A 19,231-nucleotide genomic window follows, 5' to 3' on the forward strand; every position below is an offset into this window, starting at 1 on the left:
ATACCATATATGCGGATTAATTGTATACGTGTAAATTATGGAGCATTTGAATACAACATTTCCGAATAAGATTTTTCATTTTCAATTTAAAGTTTTAACATTCAAAGGAGTTCCATTTTGAGTCATTTAATTTGTAGTTCAGTTTTGATTACTTAAAATAAAAAAATTTCCAGTCTTAAGAGTTCCAATTTTTTAGTTTCAATGACCGTGATGAAACTTTGTCAGTCGGAAAAAAATCGGAATTTTTTTCCAAATAAAATGGACTTCCTGAAGTTTTTTCGACTTTGTCATGCAACTAGTTTAATTTTTGAAACTTTTTGTAAACCCCAAGGAACGTTTGGAGTATCCTCCTTACGACCATCCCTCGGGAATCACCCCTGGATACCTTAAGGCACTACTGAATCAGTATGGTCACGTCGAAAGGTTAACCTTGAAGTCACTTTTAAGCAGCTGGGACGAAATCGGTTTCTCTGAAGCCAGTCTTTATCAGATATCGACGATTGGGCAGTTCCTGAAGGAGCGGGATTGCGATTTTTATCAGTTTCTGGCAATAGCCTGCGGTCTCCTTGGAAATGTTGGTACCTCCCTTTGATCAAATGATTATTTCTGATCCTTTTTTATTAAGGTCGTGGCTACGTGTACCGAAATTTGGGCACAAATAGCCGCATTTTCTCGTTACGTGTGGACACTCCCTTTTATTTATGAATAATCAATACAAAAACTTTGGTATTCTTCCATGACGCTTAGGAGCCGTCCGTAAATTACGTTAACAATTTGAGGAAGGAACACTGGCGCTGAAAACTGTGGTTAGTATACCAGGATGGAGGGGGGGGGGGGGCTGGAAGTAACTTGACGAACTTAGATAATATTTAGTACGTTTCCTAAAGATGAATTTTAACAATGTTTGAGAATTTTTTGAAATGTGACTTCTCTTTTTCCTTTTTTGAAAGAATTCAAGTATTTTCTGAAAAATTCATATTTGTTTGGTCAAAAACTGGACTACTTGGTTTAAAGATGAACTGCTTTGTTGAAAATTCATTATTTTTGTTGAATACTATTCCATTTTTAGAAATTAATCTTCTTGGTTAAAAAATCATCTTCTATGTTTAATGATTAACTCTTTTGTTGAAAATTTTTCTTTTTTGTTGTTGAAGATTAATCATTTTTGTTCAAAATTAATCTTTTTGATTGAAAATTGAACTCTTTTGCGGAAAGTTGGTATCTTTGGTTGGGAATTAACTTTTTTAACTAATTAAACTAAACTATTAAATTTATAAACTATTCCATTTTTGGTTGAAAATTGATTTTTTCCAGTTGCAAATTCTTCTTTTTTGTCGAAAATTAATCTTCTTTGTTAAAAATTAAAATTTCTTGTTGAAAACTCAACTATTTTGTTAAAAATTCAACTATTTTTATAGAAATCGAAGTACACTAATGGAAAAATTAAAGGGTCAAAAAAATGTTCCGAATTTTTAGTGATTTTTCAGAATGTTGTATCTCAGTGAAAAATGGTCATATCAAGGTCTTGGAAAAGGCATTTTGAAGCTTTAAGTATCCATTTGAGATATTTTGGCAACAAAAATTTCAGAGCTACGTGTTCCGTGCAATTTTAACTAGAAGTGTGAGAATTTTCACTAAGATATCGAACTTTAAATAAAAAAGGACCCTTTTGTCTTTGATCGACGATATCTCAGCAACCAATGGGCGCACAGAAAATTTAAGGGCAGTTCTGAAAACTGGAATAAACGTCCTACAAGATTCTACCGCGATTTTGGATACAAAAATTATAAATTTGAAAATACAGGAAAACAGTGTAATTTATGGTTTTCAGAACAGCAACGGCTACATTTCAAATCATAATGAAATGACTAATGTTGAGTTTGCCTATTACTGTAGAATAACCCCCAAAAACCCTGAGAAGTTACATTTCAATCTAACGAACCGTTTCCTTGTTGCAAACGGACAAACTTTTGAATAAATTAAAGGGTCACGTTTTTTGCGCTTGTACATGTCCTAATCGTGGCTAAAATAAAAAAAATGTTTAGCTTTTCCATATTTTTTCGCAAATATCGCTAAAATTTACAACAAAAATTTCAAAAATTTTGTTTTCAAAATTTCAAACTTTTTTTGTTTAAATGCTTCCAAAACTTGAAAAAAATTGATTTTCACCACCGCTGGCATTAGCGTTACCCTAAGCGTGCCACGGGGTTGTTGCACGGTGATAAACACACACACACACACATACACACAGAGAGAAGTTTCTGAAAAATCACTCAAAATTCAAAAAAAGTTTTTGAACCTTTACTTTTCTCCATTAATGCATGTGGTAGAAAATTAACTTTTTGTTAAAAATTCATATTTTTGGGTTGAAAATTCCATTGTTTTGTTAATAATTTATCCTTTTGGTTTTAAAATTCAACAATATTGTTGAAAATTGATGTATTTTAGTTAAAAATCGTCTGTTTAGTTTTTGTGCAAAATTCATTTTTTTGGTTTAGGAGTTGAATTCAACTGGTCAGAAATTCTTTTTTTTTGTATTGTCAATTAATTCTTTATGCTAAAAAATTGACTGTTCCGTTTTTGGTAAAAAAAACGTTTATGTTTAAAATCTTTTTAGTTTAAATATTAGAAAATTGTTTTTTCATTTATAAATTATACTTATATAATTTTTTGTTAGAAATGTATTCTTTGTAAGTTTTATAATTCAACTATTGGGTAGAAAATTCATGTTTTTGGTTTGAAAATTAATCTTATTTGTTCAAAATGCATCTTTATGGTTCAGGATTCAACTATTGGGTTAAAAATTCTTTGTTGATTGAGTGCGCTTGATCGAAATTTTTCTTCTTTTTTTTTTAATTGATTTCTTAAACTAAAAATTTAAAGATTTTATTTTTAATGTAGAAAAATCTTCTTTAGTTGAAAATTGAACGACAGTGAAACTCTTCTATAGCGCCGATTTTGGGGCTGACGGTGGGTGGGAACTAACTCATTAGAGCCCGCTCCGCTTTTGTTTGTTCACGCCTGAGTGCTCGCCTGAGTGACAAACGCGGTCCCCGCGCAGCTCCTGTTAAACCTACCTACGGTGCGGCGTCAATTCTCGGAAGGGCTATAGAAGGGAGGGCTATTGAAGGGTTTCATTTTTTTTAAGATTTATTTTTATTATTTGGAAATTAATCTATTTAGTCTTTTGGTTGAAAAGTCATTATTCTTGTTTGTAAATGTAATTTTTTCTTAAAAATTCAACTGTTTTGTGTTTGAATCTTAATATTTTTTATTTGAAAATTAGACTATTTGGTTAAAAATGCATCTTTGCAGGTTGCAAATGAAATTGTTTTGATCAAGTTAAATGTTTTAAGGTCGATAATTTAACTTTGTAGTTCAAAATTTGCCCTTTTGGATTTAAAATTCATCTAGTTTGTTAAAAAATCTTTTTCTTTGAAAATCCAACTATTTTGTCGAAAATGCAATATATTTCGACTTTCAAGGCCATGTGACGAGTAGGTCACGTGACCAGATTCCTACCTTAACGGCAAAATTGTTTATTTCTTAACTTATTTTCACACGAATCGCCACATCTAATTGCAAATTTGTGATAATAAATGTGTGATAATAGTGATATATTATGAATAAAGTGATAATAAATCGAAAGCACTAAGAAAGGTGGGTCTTGTCCTAAATTTTAATAATTGTGAAAAAAGCAAAAAAAAATTGTTTACAGAAAAACTTTTTTTATAATTATGAAAATTTAGGACTAGACCCATCATTCTTCGTGCTTCTTACTTAGTATCCTAAATTTTCAACTCGATGTGGAGCTTCGTGTTAAAATAAGTTAGGAAATAAAAAAGTGGCGCTAAGGTAGAAATCTGGTCACGTGACCCACTCATTACATGGCCTTAATTACTGGAATTTAAAGTTTACATATTTATAATATATTTTTACAGTAATTTTCGGCTGTGTTACTTCAGGGCGGGGGGGGGGGGGATATAAAAAAATTGGCAACGTAGTTTATGGATGAGCCCTTACTGACACTTAAGTAACCACTTGTACTGTAAAATCGGGAATAAACGCACAAGTAAGAGTGAACAGTCTGAAAATATGATTTCTGGAAAAAATGGTTTTTCCTTCATTTTAAAAATCAAAATAATATTGCTAACCATGTTATTTCAAATAATATGCCATTTTTAAATAAAAAATTCTGAAGCTTACAAAATAAAAACATCTTTTTTGTAACTGAATATTTTCTTACTATCATTTTTTACCAATTTTTTGAAAATATTTTTTTTTTAATTAGAAATCTCTAAGAGTTTGAAGAATTAACCATTTTTAGACAAACACGTGTAAAAATTAAAAAAATTATTGTAAACGTTATAAATTTTTGGATTAAAAATTTTTAATTAGAATATTTAAAACTATTGGTCTATTTTACCTTTATAAAATTCGTACAATGAAAAATTGTAATTATCTAGAATTTAACAATTTCAAACTTTAAACGTGAAAATGTAAGAATCTCGAATTATAATGATTAAAATCTGATAATTTTATATTAAAATTTAATAACGAAATTTAAAATATACAGATGTAAAAACCTCAAATTATAACAATTAAATTCGACAATTTTAAACTAAAATTAAAAAAAGATAATGTCAAATGGTAGTGTACATAATATAAAGATTTTAAAATAAAACCTTACGCAATTATATAATTTTAAAAGAAATGACAAATTTTAATTCCAATTACAGATTTTCTATTTTGTAATAAATTATATTGAAAATAAATTTGAATTAAAAAAATGAAAAGTATCTCTGATTGCAAGTGATTATAATGTGATTACAGTGTACAACGTTACCAGAAGCTCTTTTTCTTTCGATTATATTTAATTTACTATATATTCTATTATTAATAACAAACATTTGTTCTTTTCTGTTTCAGGTGAGTTCAGATTTGATTTAATTTTATTCGATACTTTGTGGGTAAGTAGACAAACGTCCAAATGAAAAATAGCTTAAATAATCATTAATTATTTTATAAATTGCGATGGTGTTAATAATTTGAAAAACAAACAACTATTTCTTAATTGAAACTGGAGAAACACTAATCTTCTACTAAACATTTTTGAGACAATTTTTCTAGGACAAAAGAATTGGATGTAATTCCTAAATATGTATTGCACGTTTATTATTATTTTTCTATGAAGAAAAATGTTCTTCTTCACTTATAATTATAGGAGCAATTTAAAAAATCTGAAAATTATCTCTGAAGCTTTTAAATTTTATGGAAAATGTGGTACATACAAGAAAATGAATTATTTTCAAAGTTTAAAATGAATTTAATTAACTTTAGGATCATTAGGATTTTTGGGGTAATCAGAATTTAACTGAATTAATATTCACGACTCTAAACCACTGATTCATGAATATTTGTGTTCACTAGTAATAATCGTAAATATACAAAATTTACTATAATTTTTTCACAATATGAAACATTTGTTTAATTTTCATGAATTGGAAAATTCAAAGTCAAAGAATGAACAGAAGATATATATTTATATATTCTGTAGGTAATAGTCTATAATTTAAAAAATCATCCCTCTAGGTGCCCTGGTGGAAATTATTTTACAAAAATTAACAAAAAACTAAAACCATTTTTACAGAAATCTGCAAATAAGAAAAAAATTACAACCAAGATTACAGGAAAATACAACTTTTTCTACTGTTTGGACGAATTTTATATTTTATAGTACATTGTTGTATTTCATTGTGAATTTAATGTCCTACAGGAATTTACACAGAAATAAAACTATAAGAATCTACAGGAATTTACAGGTTTTTCAGTTAACAAGTTTGTTCTTTTTCTTTAAAGGAATGGTAGAATATTGAAAGACAATAATTATTAAGCAATGAAAGACCTTTTTTCAAATATATAGCAAAAGATTGGACACCGTATGTGTCATTTAATATTATTTCATTGTAATGTTCTCAATATTTGTTACCCTAGGTAGAAAAAGAACAACTTTTTGACTGCAAATAAAATTTGCAGTAAAAAAAATTTAAATACTCGAAGTGGAATACTTTTGAATTTTAAACTTTTAGGAATAAAGCTTTACTTTTGTTTAATTCAAACGCTCAATAATTCACGCGTATAAAATGGAAGCTTTTGAAACTTTTCAATTAAAAATCCGTTATTTAAAAATTTAAACTGCAAAATTTGAAATTTTCTCGTTTTATACATTGTACAGTTCAAAGATTTAAATAAATAAATTAATCCACGCTATAAGTTATAATGCTATAAATTGAAAAGAACTTGTTTTGAAATTTTTGTAAGTATCCTCTTAGAAATTTGTAAACCAAAATTATTTTTAAATTTTCCAGGAATCCAATGATAATTTTACTGTCTTGAATTTTGGCAATCTTTTTAAATATTATTTTAAACATAATTTTTTAAAATAAAAAGTTATTAAAAATTTTCCCAGCAAGTTCAAGAAATTTCTTTTATCTTTTTAATAACTTGAAAGATATTTAAATGCTTCTTTTATTTCGAAATCTTCAATAATATAAATTTAGTTTTTCATTTCTTGAAATCTTCCAGTTTTAAATTAAATTTGGATCTTTTCAAAACTTGTAAATATCTCTTAAACTATCTCAAATTTTTTCCAAATTCATGAGGGTTCAATTGTTCCTTATGCATCAAAATTGAAATATTTCAGTTAAATATTGAAAATTTGTTAAATAGATCACTTAAAATTGTAACGTTCAAAATTTAGTTTTTGATATTTGATTTATAATTGCTCATTTAAAAATTTTTAAATTGAAAGGGTAAAAAATTTAATATTTTATATTGAAACAATATTTTAATAGGATTTTAAATTGAATAAGTGCGTTTAATTATGAATCTTTTATTTTGAAATTATTTTTTAGTTGATAATAGTTTATCATGTTTCAAGCGGAACTTTATATTTGATTAACTATGCAATTTAATTATTCAATTTTCAGTATTCCAACTATAATGTAATGTAATTCATAATAATAGCAAAATTTATTTAAAAGTGTAATGTTTTTGTAAATTGTAATTTCTTGTAGAAACTTATATGATATTATTATGTGTCCTACAAAATTGACATTGAAGTACAAGTAGAAACATCGATCCGGTATTGAAAAAATGTGAAATCCTGTAGTTTTTTGTAATACTTTATAGATTTTTACAACAAAGTAAAACAAATATTAATAAGAAGTTATGCAAATTTTTAATTGTAGAAACTTATACTTTCTTGGTAATTTTGTTTACTTTTCTACAAGAAAATACAAGCAAAAATAATCTATTTGTTTTGAACTGTATTTTTTTGTTAAATTTGGTACATTTTTACAAAAAAGTAAAATTGCTCGTGAAGATTTTTCTCACCGAGGTGATTCCTGTCAAAATTTCTACGATTTCGAAACGAAAAACTACTTTTTTCTATGATTGTCTGCTGGTAATTAAATATATTTTTTCTGTCATTAAATTATTCACTGATAACGGATTTTATTTCTCGCTCAACTCATATATCTTATCCTTCTTTAAAAATAATAGAACTCCGAAAGCAAGTTAAATCGTGCATTTGTGCAGTCACGCGAAATTCCTGCTCTCAGAAAATAGTTCTAAGTCTCCTGACTAGGAATTTTTGTTGGTGAAAATTTACACCTATCAGTATTCCTTGAGTAATAGCTCTAAAATTCTATGTCCTAATTAATCCTTTCGCAGTAAAGTAGCGTGCAAGCGTAAAATTGTATGTCGTGCTTTAGAACCTTTTTGAGACGATGGTATATGTGTGCGAACTCTTGACGGAGGAGCCTGAGGGCGGATCCGCGATGATACCACTGAAAACGTTTCTCAGCCTCTACGGATATCTCGCAAATCTCAATTGCACGGGAGAACCGGAAGCCTCAGACGTTTGCTTCTGTGAAAGTGCATCCGAGATCGCTGAGAAAGAAGAAGAGGAGGGTGACGAGGAATTTAAAGCAATAGAAAAAGAACAGGTAGAAGAAGCGGAAGTAAAAACGAGAACTAGCAGAGAAACTGTCTCAGATCTGGCACTTGGTTATGCGGATCAAATAGGTGAAGAGACTGAGGTACTTTTAAGTTTAAATACCTCAACTTAAATCCTTAAAGACTTAAAGCAAGGAAATTACAAGGGAAATTGAAAATTCGAGAAAAAGATTCAATATAGAGCACTGAAAAAATGCTTAGTTTGTCCAACTATTCAGTTAGTAAGATATGGTGCTCCTATTTTATCAGTTGATACTGCCATTTTATTAATTGGCATATCAATTTTATTGTTTAATGTCAGTATTCAGCTAATACCAGTGCCTAGAAAATGTTTGTCCAAGTTCATAAAATAGCAGTACCATATCTTCGGGGTATCCAGCGACCTTGAAAACCCTGGAAGCCTCTAATTATCCTTGAATTTTTTTGAAACCTTGAAAACCTGAACATCTCCTTGAACTTTTCACCAGAACCTTGAATTTGATGTTTTTTATGCTTTGAAAACAGTAATTTTATTGAAAGGCGGAGAGTATTTAAAGTTAGTCTGTTAAAAAACATTTCGTTTAGAAGAAATACTGAAAAGTTTTGTATTAATCAAGATATAATTTATCTTTTGTTCATATTTGGAAATTTCGATGTTAGGGCAATGGGTACAATGCCCCCCCCCCCAAATGATTGGCCATTTGCTTAAAATATACGTAATTAAGGAATACTCACAAGTAAATCTTAATCAACAGTGCAGTATTATTCTCAACACTCTCCGCTCTATTTATTTTAGGTTTCAATTATCAGTGTGTATATCTTAATATTCGATCATTTTGAAGTGGTCCATCATTGTGAAAGCTGGCCAATCACTGTATCCATTACCCTAATTCAGTTTCAGAATATTCAGGATCATCTTTTGTCCTAGCTTGCATAGTTTGACCCAAAAATGGAATTTTTTATTTTTCATTATTTTTTGTACCGTCACAATTTGAATTCTTAGTTTAAGACAAAAAAAATCAAAAAGTTGTTATGAAAAAACTCATTAGGAGTAAATGTTCATATTTTCAAGTACTACAAGTATTTTCAAGGCCTGCTAACAAACTTGACCTTGAATTTTCGACACTAAAAGAGTATACCAAAGGCCAATCTAATATATTCATTTTTTCAAAAGTTATCCGGCTCACAGACAGGCAGACATAAATACAGACATACAGACACATTCATGAAAACCGTTTTTTCGGATTCAGAGGGTTTCCAAACGTGAACATTTGACAAAAGCGGCGGGGGGGGGGGGGGGGTGTTTACACAAATCTAATCCTTCTCTGATCAGAATATAAAAAGACTCTAGATTAAAAATATTTCATCAATTTTCCCGAAAATTTCGAACATTTTATACAAATTTCGAGGATTTCAACGATTTGGAAAAGTCGTGCACACCAGGTTTGAAAGATTTCAAATAATTTCAAATATTTTAATGATTTTAAATGAACACAAAATATTTCACAAATATTTCAAAAGTTTCAAAAAGGGAAATATACCAGATTTTAAAAGTTGCAAATCATTACAAAGATTTTAAACAATGTAATTTTTTTTAAAGATTTCACAAATTATGTTCGAAAAAAATTTTAAATTCGTTTATTTATGCTTCTGCTTTCTTTAGAAATTGTTGGCCAATAAAAAATGGGTGGCTCATTTTTTACATGTAACCGGTTACACTCGACTTTCGGCTTAGCCACGGTTTCGGGGGTTGCATGCATCACTCACGGTAATTTGAAATAATTTGATTCCAAATAATTTGATTGTGAAATAATGAAACGAATAAAAAAATCGAAAATTTTACCTATGTATCTTCTTAAAGATATAAAACTTGGAAATTGGAAATTCAGAATCAATTAGATGCAAGAAAGAGATTTAATTCTGAGCCCTGCTTTGGAATTAAAACAGTTCTTATTTATTAGTTCTCTCTCATTAATTCTCTTTTAATTCTCAGGACTGAGAATTGTTAGAAAAGTTAATCCTAATTAAGTAGAGAGATTGAAATTCAAAGTCTCGTTGCTTCTTGAATCTCGAAGAACAATCAACATAGTGCTCTAATCAATTCATTTTATCTTTAAACCACACAAGATTCATAGCTATTTATATATATCTTAGATAGAAATCTCAAATCGGTCTTCGATACCTCTCTCGTTTCTCGCCATAATCGAACTGGGAACAATGGCAAGAATAATAATAATAATAATAATCGATTTTCAAAGTTGAGGTAACTAAAACACTTTCTACATGCTTGGAATATTACAGTCATATCACCAAGTTGCAGCAGATCAGACGATTCAAGAGGTCGACAAGGACGAGGTTATTCCTCAAGTCTCTGGAGAGGAAGATGACCTGGAACTTCTGCGAAAACCAGTAACTTAATTACCCCAGAATTTGCTTTGATTTGTAGTTTTTAGGAATCACATTCCGCCCCCCTATTTTACATAATCCCCCTTTTCCTCTTTAAATTTTAAAAATCCCTTAAGAATCCCTTAAATCCCTTAAAATTCTGCATCAAGTTGGCCCGAAAAATTGGTGGAATTGAAAAAGGGAGGGACTATTGTTGTCCTGAAATTTGGAGAGGACTAGCCAAACATATGACAAATATTTGACTACTCATCCTGAATTCCGGGTCTCTGAAGCACTTTGCATCTAATGCTTTTAAAATTAATAATTTTTTTAATACTTTTAATACTAACGATTCAAAATTAGGTGCAGAATCAGACCGTAGATGCAGATATCCCTGAAGTTGAAAGAGAACCTGAAGATGAGGGCACACTGGAAGAAAAAAAAGTTTTAGAAGATGAAAAGAAAAATTCTCAAATTGTAGCCATTATCGATCGAGTAGATCAAAGTCCTGAAATCAAACCTATTAATGGTGATCAGGAACCCTTACCGGTAACGGAAACTCCTCGCATTTCTCACGAGGTAATTCAGTGAACTCCATTTGTTGGAGATGAAAGAAAAGCTTTTTAGATAGGATCTAAGAAAAGAGATGGAATATTTATTCATCATCCGGTTTTATTTTTGTGCTATGTTTTGTAAAAATGTTTTGCAAATTTACAGTACTTTCAGTTTGAAAAAATCTTAGATTTCCTTTGACAACCGCCTAAAATAAAAGACAAAACATACAAATATGATAATTTAAAAGACTTAACAGTCAAAAAGTTTCTCGAATCAAGGGAAATACATTGATTTTTTACGAAAATAGGGTAGGCATTTTCAAAAAAGTAGTTGAGCTTTCAAGCAAGAAAGATGATTTTTCAACAAACTATTTGAATTTTCAGTCAACAAAAAATCAATTCTAAAACAAATAGTTATATTTTTAGACACATACTTGAATCCTCCAGGTTTCTTGAATCTTCAAACCACGATTTTTCGAACCAAAAAAGTTGAATTTTCAATCCAAAGGGTCAATTATGCAGTACAAAAACATATTGAGTTTTAAACAAACTTGTTCATTTTGTAGCCTTCAAAGATGAATTTTCAACAAAATTGTTGAATTTTCTAGCCAAAAAGACGATTTCTTTTAGAAGACTTCAATCGAAAGGGACCAATGTTCAACAAAGCAGTTAAATTGTCGACAAAGAAAATTATTCTTTAACCGTATAATTTAATTTTGTTACAAAATAACTACATTTTAAACAAAAAAGTTTTCAAGTAGTTTATATTGCAAACAAAAAAATATTTTAATTTTAAGCAAAAAACAGGCGAATTGAACCAAAAAAGATGAATTCTAAACAAATAATGTAAATAATTAATATTTCATCTAAAAAGGAGTTCAAATTTTAACCGAAAACTGTTGAATTTTCAACAAAATTGTTTAATATTCAACCAAAACAGATTATTTTTAACAAATAGTTGGACTTTTAATCGAAAAGGATAAAATCTCTCCTACAAGAGATTAATTTTCAACCAACAAAGATTTTCAAGTTACATAAGAAAAAAATTTCAAAGAACTTGTTGCATTTTCAAGCCAAAAAGGCGAATTATTTACAAAAGAGTGGAATTATCTACTGAAAAATTTGCGTCTTACACAAAAATAATAGAACTTCCAACCCAAAAAGACGAAATTTCAGTTGAGAAGATTTTCTACCGAAATATTGGAATTTACAACAAAGTACATAAATTTGCAACCAAATAGTTGAATTTTCGTATGAAAAAGAATAATTTCCAACACTAATGTAATAGTTACCTTAATTTTTGTGTAGATTGTATTGACAATCTGAGCAGAAAAAAAAAATTCCAAAAATGTGGGACAAAGTATATGTCGCAGATGAAGGTTCTTTTCTATACTGATAAAAGAGTTTTGAAATTCCAGTCGATTAGTCGTTACTTCCTGATCAGTGAACGGTTAAAAAGTACCATTATCTATAATGATCATTTTAGGATACTCAACTTTGAATGGGAAAAATCTGGAAATAGTATATCAATTTCGTTGATCCTTTCTGTACACAATTCGAAATTTTAGAGTGAAAAATAATCATTTTTTAATTGCCTTAATAATAAAAGAATAGTGCGTTCATCTTCGAAACCAAACAACATACGAAGATACACGAAACTCCCGGCTTAGTAACAGTGTCAGGGGTTGTCTGCAAATAGCCTTGTTACTAATTCGGGGGAATCAAAGTGTAAACAGTCAGGGCCGCCTGAACCTTTTTCAATTGGAATGCATAATATTGAGCAATATATTCGACTGATTACTCGCGCACTGCGGCCTTTCCAAGGCGAGAGTCGCAATCGTCTTTCGCCCTGCGCGCTGAGAAACTGCGGGGGCCATCAGTTCTAGGAATTGCTATAAACGAGGGGGTTACTAAAACGTCGCTCTGGTGTAATTCTTGAAGCTAATTGCACATTTTTTTGTTCTGAAAATGGTTTATATAGTGTCGATGAGCAAAACGTTGCAATTACATGTTTTCTTAATTATTTACTTTTTCGAAAAATAAATAGAAACTACGACTGCCTTGCACTTACCCCTATTGTGAGTGCTGGTTTGTCAATAATTGGGTAGCCTTTTTTATTTTCAGAATAAGAAAATAATTTTTTAAACATTAGGTCTAGCTTTTTGCTCATTGACATTGCATACACCATTTTCAGAAGCCAAAAATGTGCAAAGTTGAGTATTCTGAAGTGAAAAATAACATAGATTTTTTCAAGCATTTCAAAAAATTGCTAATTACATTTATGTTTTCCATAAGTGATGTCACATTCTACGTTATGCTCTCCTCTCATTACGTCACATATAATCAGAAAACCTGTGAAATAGTTTTCGAACGGCATCTTGTATAATTTAATATAATATCATTTCTATAATCTTACCCGTCTCTGAAGCTTCTGGAACTCTCTATTCATGTTCCAATTTATAATATGCAATTGGATCCGAAGATTTGAATGATTCATAAAGTTTACGAGCCGGGAATAAATGCTTAGAGTATCCAGGTTGAACCGGGAAATTCATCTTGGGTATGGGAAAGAAGCAAAGACAAATCTCAAGGAAACGTAAATAAGCTGGTAAAGATGCTAAGATATTGCAATCCGGATTTGTATTGCGGAGAGGCATTTGAAATTGCTGTAGAGCTTATTGCTAATCTAGAAACTGTTTTATGCCTTGAATAATTCATCGTGCTTTATTACTATAATCTCGTAATTTGGAAGCGTCCTTCATCACCTCTTTTTCTCTTTTACTTTTTTCCTCCCAGTCTGCGACTTTGCACTTCCTCTTTTCTGCTATCTAGATTATCCCAAGGAATTATTTATTACGATCGATAAGAGGGGTCTGGAGGTCTCATGCTTTATCGTTAAACTCAGAGTAGCGCGAACGATATCGTCTGTTCCGGACCACTTTTAGATGACCATCGATTCATTCCGATTATCTCTTCTCTTCTCTTTCATCTCCATTCAACTTTTCCTTTTTCTTCATTCAAATTTTTTTCACGTTAAGGAAGTTCCAATGTCTACTCACCAGGGAAACCTGCAATTGTCAGGGAATTTTTATATACGTGGAAATACCTGGATACTTCAGGGCATTTTTTTAAGTCCTCAAGCTTTTTTTATCATTTACACTAATTTCAGTAAAGTTTGTTTTAATTAAAGTATTAATATGTTAAATATGCTTCAAAATTAAAGTATGAAGAAAGAATAATATTTTAGAAGTATTATTCAAATTTATGGACATAATTATATTTTAAGTAATATTAAAGTATAATTAATAATTTAATATATGAAGAAATATCCTGTAAAAATTAGTCAAAACTTCCTAAATCAAACACATTAATTAATTAAATTAGACAAAAGGTTATTTGTTCACGAAAGGGAAAAATTCCCAACAAAATATTTAAGCTCTGAACAAAAACAGGTGACTTTTTAATTAAACAATGGTATTTTTACCCAATTTTTATTTTAATAAAGATTACCGAAGAAAACTTTTCAAGAAAAAAAGTTGAATTACCGAAAAAACAACAATTTTTCCACAAACTGCATAAATTTAAACCAAATAGTTAAATTTCGAACTAAAAAAAAATACATTTTCAACAAAATAGTTCATTTTCAACCAAACAGTTAAATTTTATACAAAACTGTAAAAATTTCAGGTCAAAAATACGAATTTTCTAAAAAAAAAAGCAGTTAAATTTTCACCCCGAAAGTATAGACTTTCAATTACAAAAGATTTTTTAAAAAAATATCCACAGAAAAGTAAAGTTTTAACAAGAAAGTGGATCTGCAAACAAATATTTCAATTTTAACCAAATAGTTTAATTTTCTACCAAACTGTTGAAATTTCAAGCAAAAGAAGGCATTTTCTACGAAAAATTGTAAATTAAAGTTTTGGTTGAAAATCCATACTTTCGTTTGTTAATAATTAAAATTTGGTTTCCTTGGTCAATAAATTCGGTAATTAAAATTTTTTAATTTGGTAAATAGTTCAAATTTTATTGAATTCAAATGGTTGAAAATGAACTATTTAACTGAAAATCGTACGATTCCATTTTTGCTTGAAAACTTATCTTTTCTTTGTTAAAAATTCTATTATTTAGTTGAAAATCCATGGTTCTTGATTAAAAATTGAATTTCTCCTCAAAAATTCATCTTTTCCCTTTTAAAAGTTAATTCTTTTCTGGAAAATTATATTTCTTAGCATTAAAACTTGATTCTTTTGTATTAGACTCGCCTCATTTGTGTTATCAAAAGAAAGAGGAAGAGAATAAAAGGTTTAAGGAAGAGGGGGAGAACGCTAGAACAGAAGAAGAGGTATGGAAGGTAGTAAATAGAGAAAGAAAAAGAAGGAAAAGAGTAAACCAAGATATTGAAATGATAGAATGGAAGAAATATTTTTTGAACTTGCTAGGAGGAGTAGAGAGAAAAGTTATAAAGGGAGGAAAATATGGTAGAGGAAGAGATGTGGAGGAGGACATTTCAAGGGAAGAAATAGTTAAGGTTTTAGGAATAATGAAGGATGGAAAGGCATCTGGTATAGATGAGATTCCAAATGAAGTATGGAAATTTGGTGGGGAAGAACTAGAGGAATGGGCATGGATAATGTGTAATAGAGTATGGAGAGGAGAGGGGTGGCCAGAATTATGGAAAGAAGGAGTAGTTATATAAGGAGTAGTAAAGAAAGGCAAGGGAGCGGAGGTTAAAGATTATAGGGGGTGAAGTATATACAACTATCTTGTCGGAGAGATTGAAGATAGAAGTTAAAGAAAAAAAGATCGAGTCACCGAATCAGACAGGGTTTAGAAAAGGTATGGTGGTAATGGACAACATATATGTTCTGAACTATCTAGTAAATAAGAGAATTAAAAGGGAAAAGGGGGCAATGATAGCAATGTTCGTGGACTCAAAGGCCGCTTTTGACTCATTAGACCGAGGAGAAATAGAAAAAGTTATGACAAAAAAGGGGATAAGAGAGGGATTATAAAAGAGAGTATCAGAAATTTTTAGAGAGACAAAAAGCAGGGTAAAGGTAGGAGAGCAAGTAGGAGATAGTTTCTGGTTGGTGAGCGGTGTGAGACAAGGATGTCCTCTGAGCCCACTTTTATTTAATTTATTAATATCAGACTTGGAAGAAGAAATGAGGAGAAAAGGTTGGGGAGGAGTTAGGATAGGGAAGGAAACAAAAATATATATATATATACACAGGCATACGCAGACGACATAGTGTTGATGGCAGAGGATGAAGAAGGGATGGCGAGATTAATTACAGGATTAGAGAAATACTTAGATGGGAAAAAGCTGAATGTAAATGTGGAAAAGATAAAAATAATGAGGTTTAGAAAAGGAGGGGTAAGGAAGAAAGAATGAACAGGGAAATGGAAAGGAATAAAGTTAGAGGAATTCAAAGAGTATAAATATTTGGGATATATCTTGCAAACGAATGGAGATCATACAGCTCAGATAAGAGAAAGGATAAAAAACAGCAGGGGTAATGAAACAGATATGGGGAATAGGAAGAAGAAGGTTTAAAAAAAAATGGAGGAGATTGTGGTTATTTCATATGCTGGTATGGCCGGTATTAGGTTATGGACCAGAGATATGGGGATGGAAAGAAAGGAAAGATATTGAGAGTTTACAAGAAAGGTATATAAGGTGGACACTAGGGGCAGACTGGAGGACGCCAGGATATATGGTGAGAGAAGAAGCGCAAAGGGAAAAGTTAAGTATTAGAGCGGGAAAGAGGACATGGAAATTTGAGACGAAGCTGAGGGAGGGAAAGGGAGGTGAGTTGGCGAGAAAGTGTTTGATGGTGATAGAAGAGAGGAGAGGGAGGGCGATTGAATTAACGAGATGGGAAGAAGAAAGAAGGGAGTTCTTTAATGATAGAGAAATAGAAAACGGGACTGGAGTAAACTATGAAGAATTAGAAAAAAGGGAAAGAGAAAGACAATTAGTAGAAAGATGGGGGCGATTGAGGAATCAAAATACAATAAATGGTATAAGAAGATAAAAAAGGAAGGGGTGCCAAAGTATTTATAAAAGGGATGGGGAGAGAGAAGGTGGACCGGAATAGCAAGATTTAGATTGGGAAACGAAGTAAGGGAGGGAAAAAGAAGAGAACAGAAAGTGTAGAATATGTGAATGGGAGAAGGAAACATGGGAGCATGTATGGGAAGGATGTACGAGAGGAATGGAAGATAAAGGAAGCTGGCAAGAAAATGTGGTTAAGATTCTAGGGGAAGATGGTTTAGGAGAAGAATGGATGAAGGAGTTGGAGGGCGCTAGAGGAGCGAATGAGAGAATGAAAGAATGCACGTGAAAAAAGGTAAATGGAGGTATAAAAAAATGAAAGAAAAAGGAAACGGAAGTTGCTTAGATTAGAAGCGTAAAAATTTTAAGTAATGGTAAGGTAAAAGTTAAGTAGACTAAGACGCGTTTGCGTTCTCATGCTCTCGCTTTCGATCGATCGCTCACTCGTTTGTTAATAAGTCCTAAATTGCGCTATCGCAAGAAATAGAAATAAGAAACTAGATATAAGACTTTATGTAAATAGTTGTAAATAATTGTATATATAGAAAGGATAATATTGTAAAAAAATATAGATATAAAAGGAAAGATTGTAAGGAATGGAAGTCATGTAAACCCTTAGGGGACACATTATGAATAAAAAAGAAGACTCGCCTCATTCGTTGAATTTTACTGGTTGAAATTTTGTTGTTGTTGAATGGAAGCTTCTAATGTGTCCCCTAAGGGTTTACATTTTTCTTGCACCTTCTTCTTTATTCCTTTACACACACCCCACACACTTACTTGGTGGTAGAAGGGGGACCTACAGTTTAAGGTGGGTTCCGAACCACCAAGAGCACGACTCTCCGGAGATGAATAACTCCCTTGCTAGGCTAGTGTTCACCGCATGAGCCGCCGAGGCTCTTCCAGAGTGCGAGGCGGGAATTGAACCCGCAAGCCGACGGAGTGGGTCCAAAATTCATGTATTTTGTTAAAAATTCACCTTGATTGAAATTTTATGTTCGCAAGATAAACATTTAGCTATGTGGTTAAAAATTAAAATATTTGGTTGAATACACTATTTGGTTGAAAACACTATTTTGTTACAAATTTAATTAATTTATTGAAAATTCAAATCATTTGTTAAACTCATGTTTTTTGATCGACAGTTCAATTGCCCATATTTTCGGGTTGAAGTTTCAACTTATCTGTAGAAAATTCGTCTTTTTGACTTGAAAATTCATAAACTTGGTTGAAAATAAACTTTTTTGTTGAAAATTCTTTTTTTTTTTTGTTAAAAATTAAACTATTTTGATAGAAAACTCTTGTTTTGATTGAACGCAAATGTTTACAAATTTACGAATTTTGTTCAAAATTCTTCTTGATTAAAAATTGCCTCCGACAAAACTCATCTTTTAAACTTGAAAATGTAACTATTTGTTTAAAAGTTCAGCTATTTTACTTAAAATTCGTCTATTTTGCTTCAAAGTTCAACTATTTGGTTCTTAGTGCAACTGTTTGTTTAAAAAGTAATGGTTTTTTTGTTGACAATGTTGACAGTCGTTCTTTGGGATTGAAAATTGATACTTTTTTGTTAAAAATGCAATTTATTTCTTTTTGATATCTTAGGGATTTAGAGCGTTCCATACTGTATTTCACATAGTTTCTGCATTAATTATATTTAAAACAATTTATTTTCATATTTTTGGGAAAAGTCTGAAATCAATGGCTACGTAACTTTCGAGGTGTGGGGGGGGGGGGTAAAAAGTAGGAAAAAATTGGTAGCCTAGTTAAGGGGCAGCCCCCTCATCCTTGAAAAAAATGCACATGGAAATTATAAGGCATAGGTTGTGAGAAATATTAACATATCGCATGTAGATTGTCGATGAGCTGAAAAATGTGGATGAGAAGGAAAACGAGGTTGAGGAGGCGAAAAAAAAGAGAGAGCATGTTTATAGCTATTCGTTTAAAGAAGTGGAGACAGAAAGCAGCAGCTTCGAGGATGAATACAATGAGCATGAACCTATTATAGGCCTTGAAAAACTTTTAGAAGGCAAGAACGTATCTTTTTTATCTTTAAATCATTATATTTACTTTTAATTAGTGGCCAGTTTATTAATGAGATCCTTATCGCTTCTCTTTATGATCCTGTTTGCTACGCTTCATAATATGCTTGTTAATCTTTGACCCTCTGAGCTTGAATCCAGGTGCGGAATCATTGATGCGTTCAGTAGCTGTTGCCCTTTTCAAAGTAATT

General features: G+C 30.7%; 2 protein-coding genes across 3 annotated transcripts in view; both read left to right on the forward strand.

The window, feature by feature from the left end:
• Nucleotides 1-19,231, forward strand: part of LOC117175193 (transmembrane protein 132E) — a 182,679-nt gene that overhangs the window by 55,961 nt on the left and 107,487 nt on the right. The gene's annotated exons all lie outside the window — the stretch shown is intronic.
• LOC117175194 overlaps nucleotides 1-19,231 on the forward strand; it is a 33,342-nt gene that overhangs the window by 9,280 nt on the left and 4,831 nt on the right. Inside the window, exons 2-6 of one of the 2 annotated variants that reach the window (XM_033364823.1) lie at nucleotides 332-574; nucleotides 7,776-8,102; nucleotides 10,300-10,407; nucleotides 10,747-10,962; nucleotides 18,853-19,027. In XM_033364823.1, coding sequence (XP_033220714.1) covers nucleotides 332-574; nucleotides 7,776-8,102; nucleotides 10,300-10,407; nucleotides 10,747-10,962; nucleotides 18,853-19,027 — 1,069 coding nt within the window. The remainder of the gene's footprint in view (nucleotides 1-331; nucleotides 575-7,775; nucleotides 8,103-10,299; nucleotides 10,408-10,746; nucleotides 10,963-18,852; nucleotides 19,028-19,231) is intronic. The other variant, XM_033364824.1, reaches the window with a different exon arrangement.

This window comes from Belonocnema kinseyi, chromosome 6 (genome assembly GCF_010883055.1).
Source record: "Belonocnema kinseyi isolate 2016_QV_RU_SX_M_011 chromosome 6, B_treatae_v1, whole genome shotgun sequence".
Lineage (NCBI taxonomy): Eukaryota > Metazoa > Arthropoda > Insecta > Hymenoptera > Cynipidae > Belonocnema > Belonocnema kinseyi.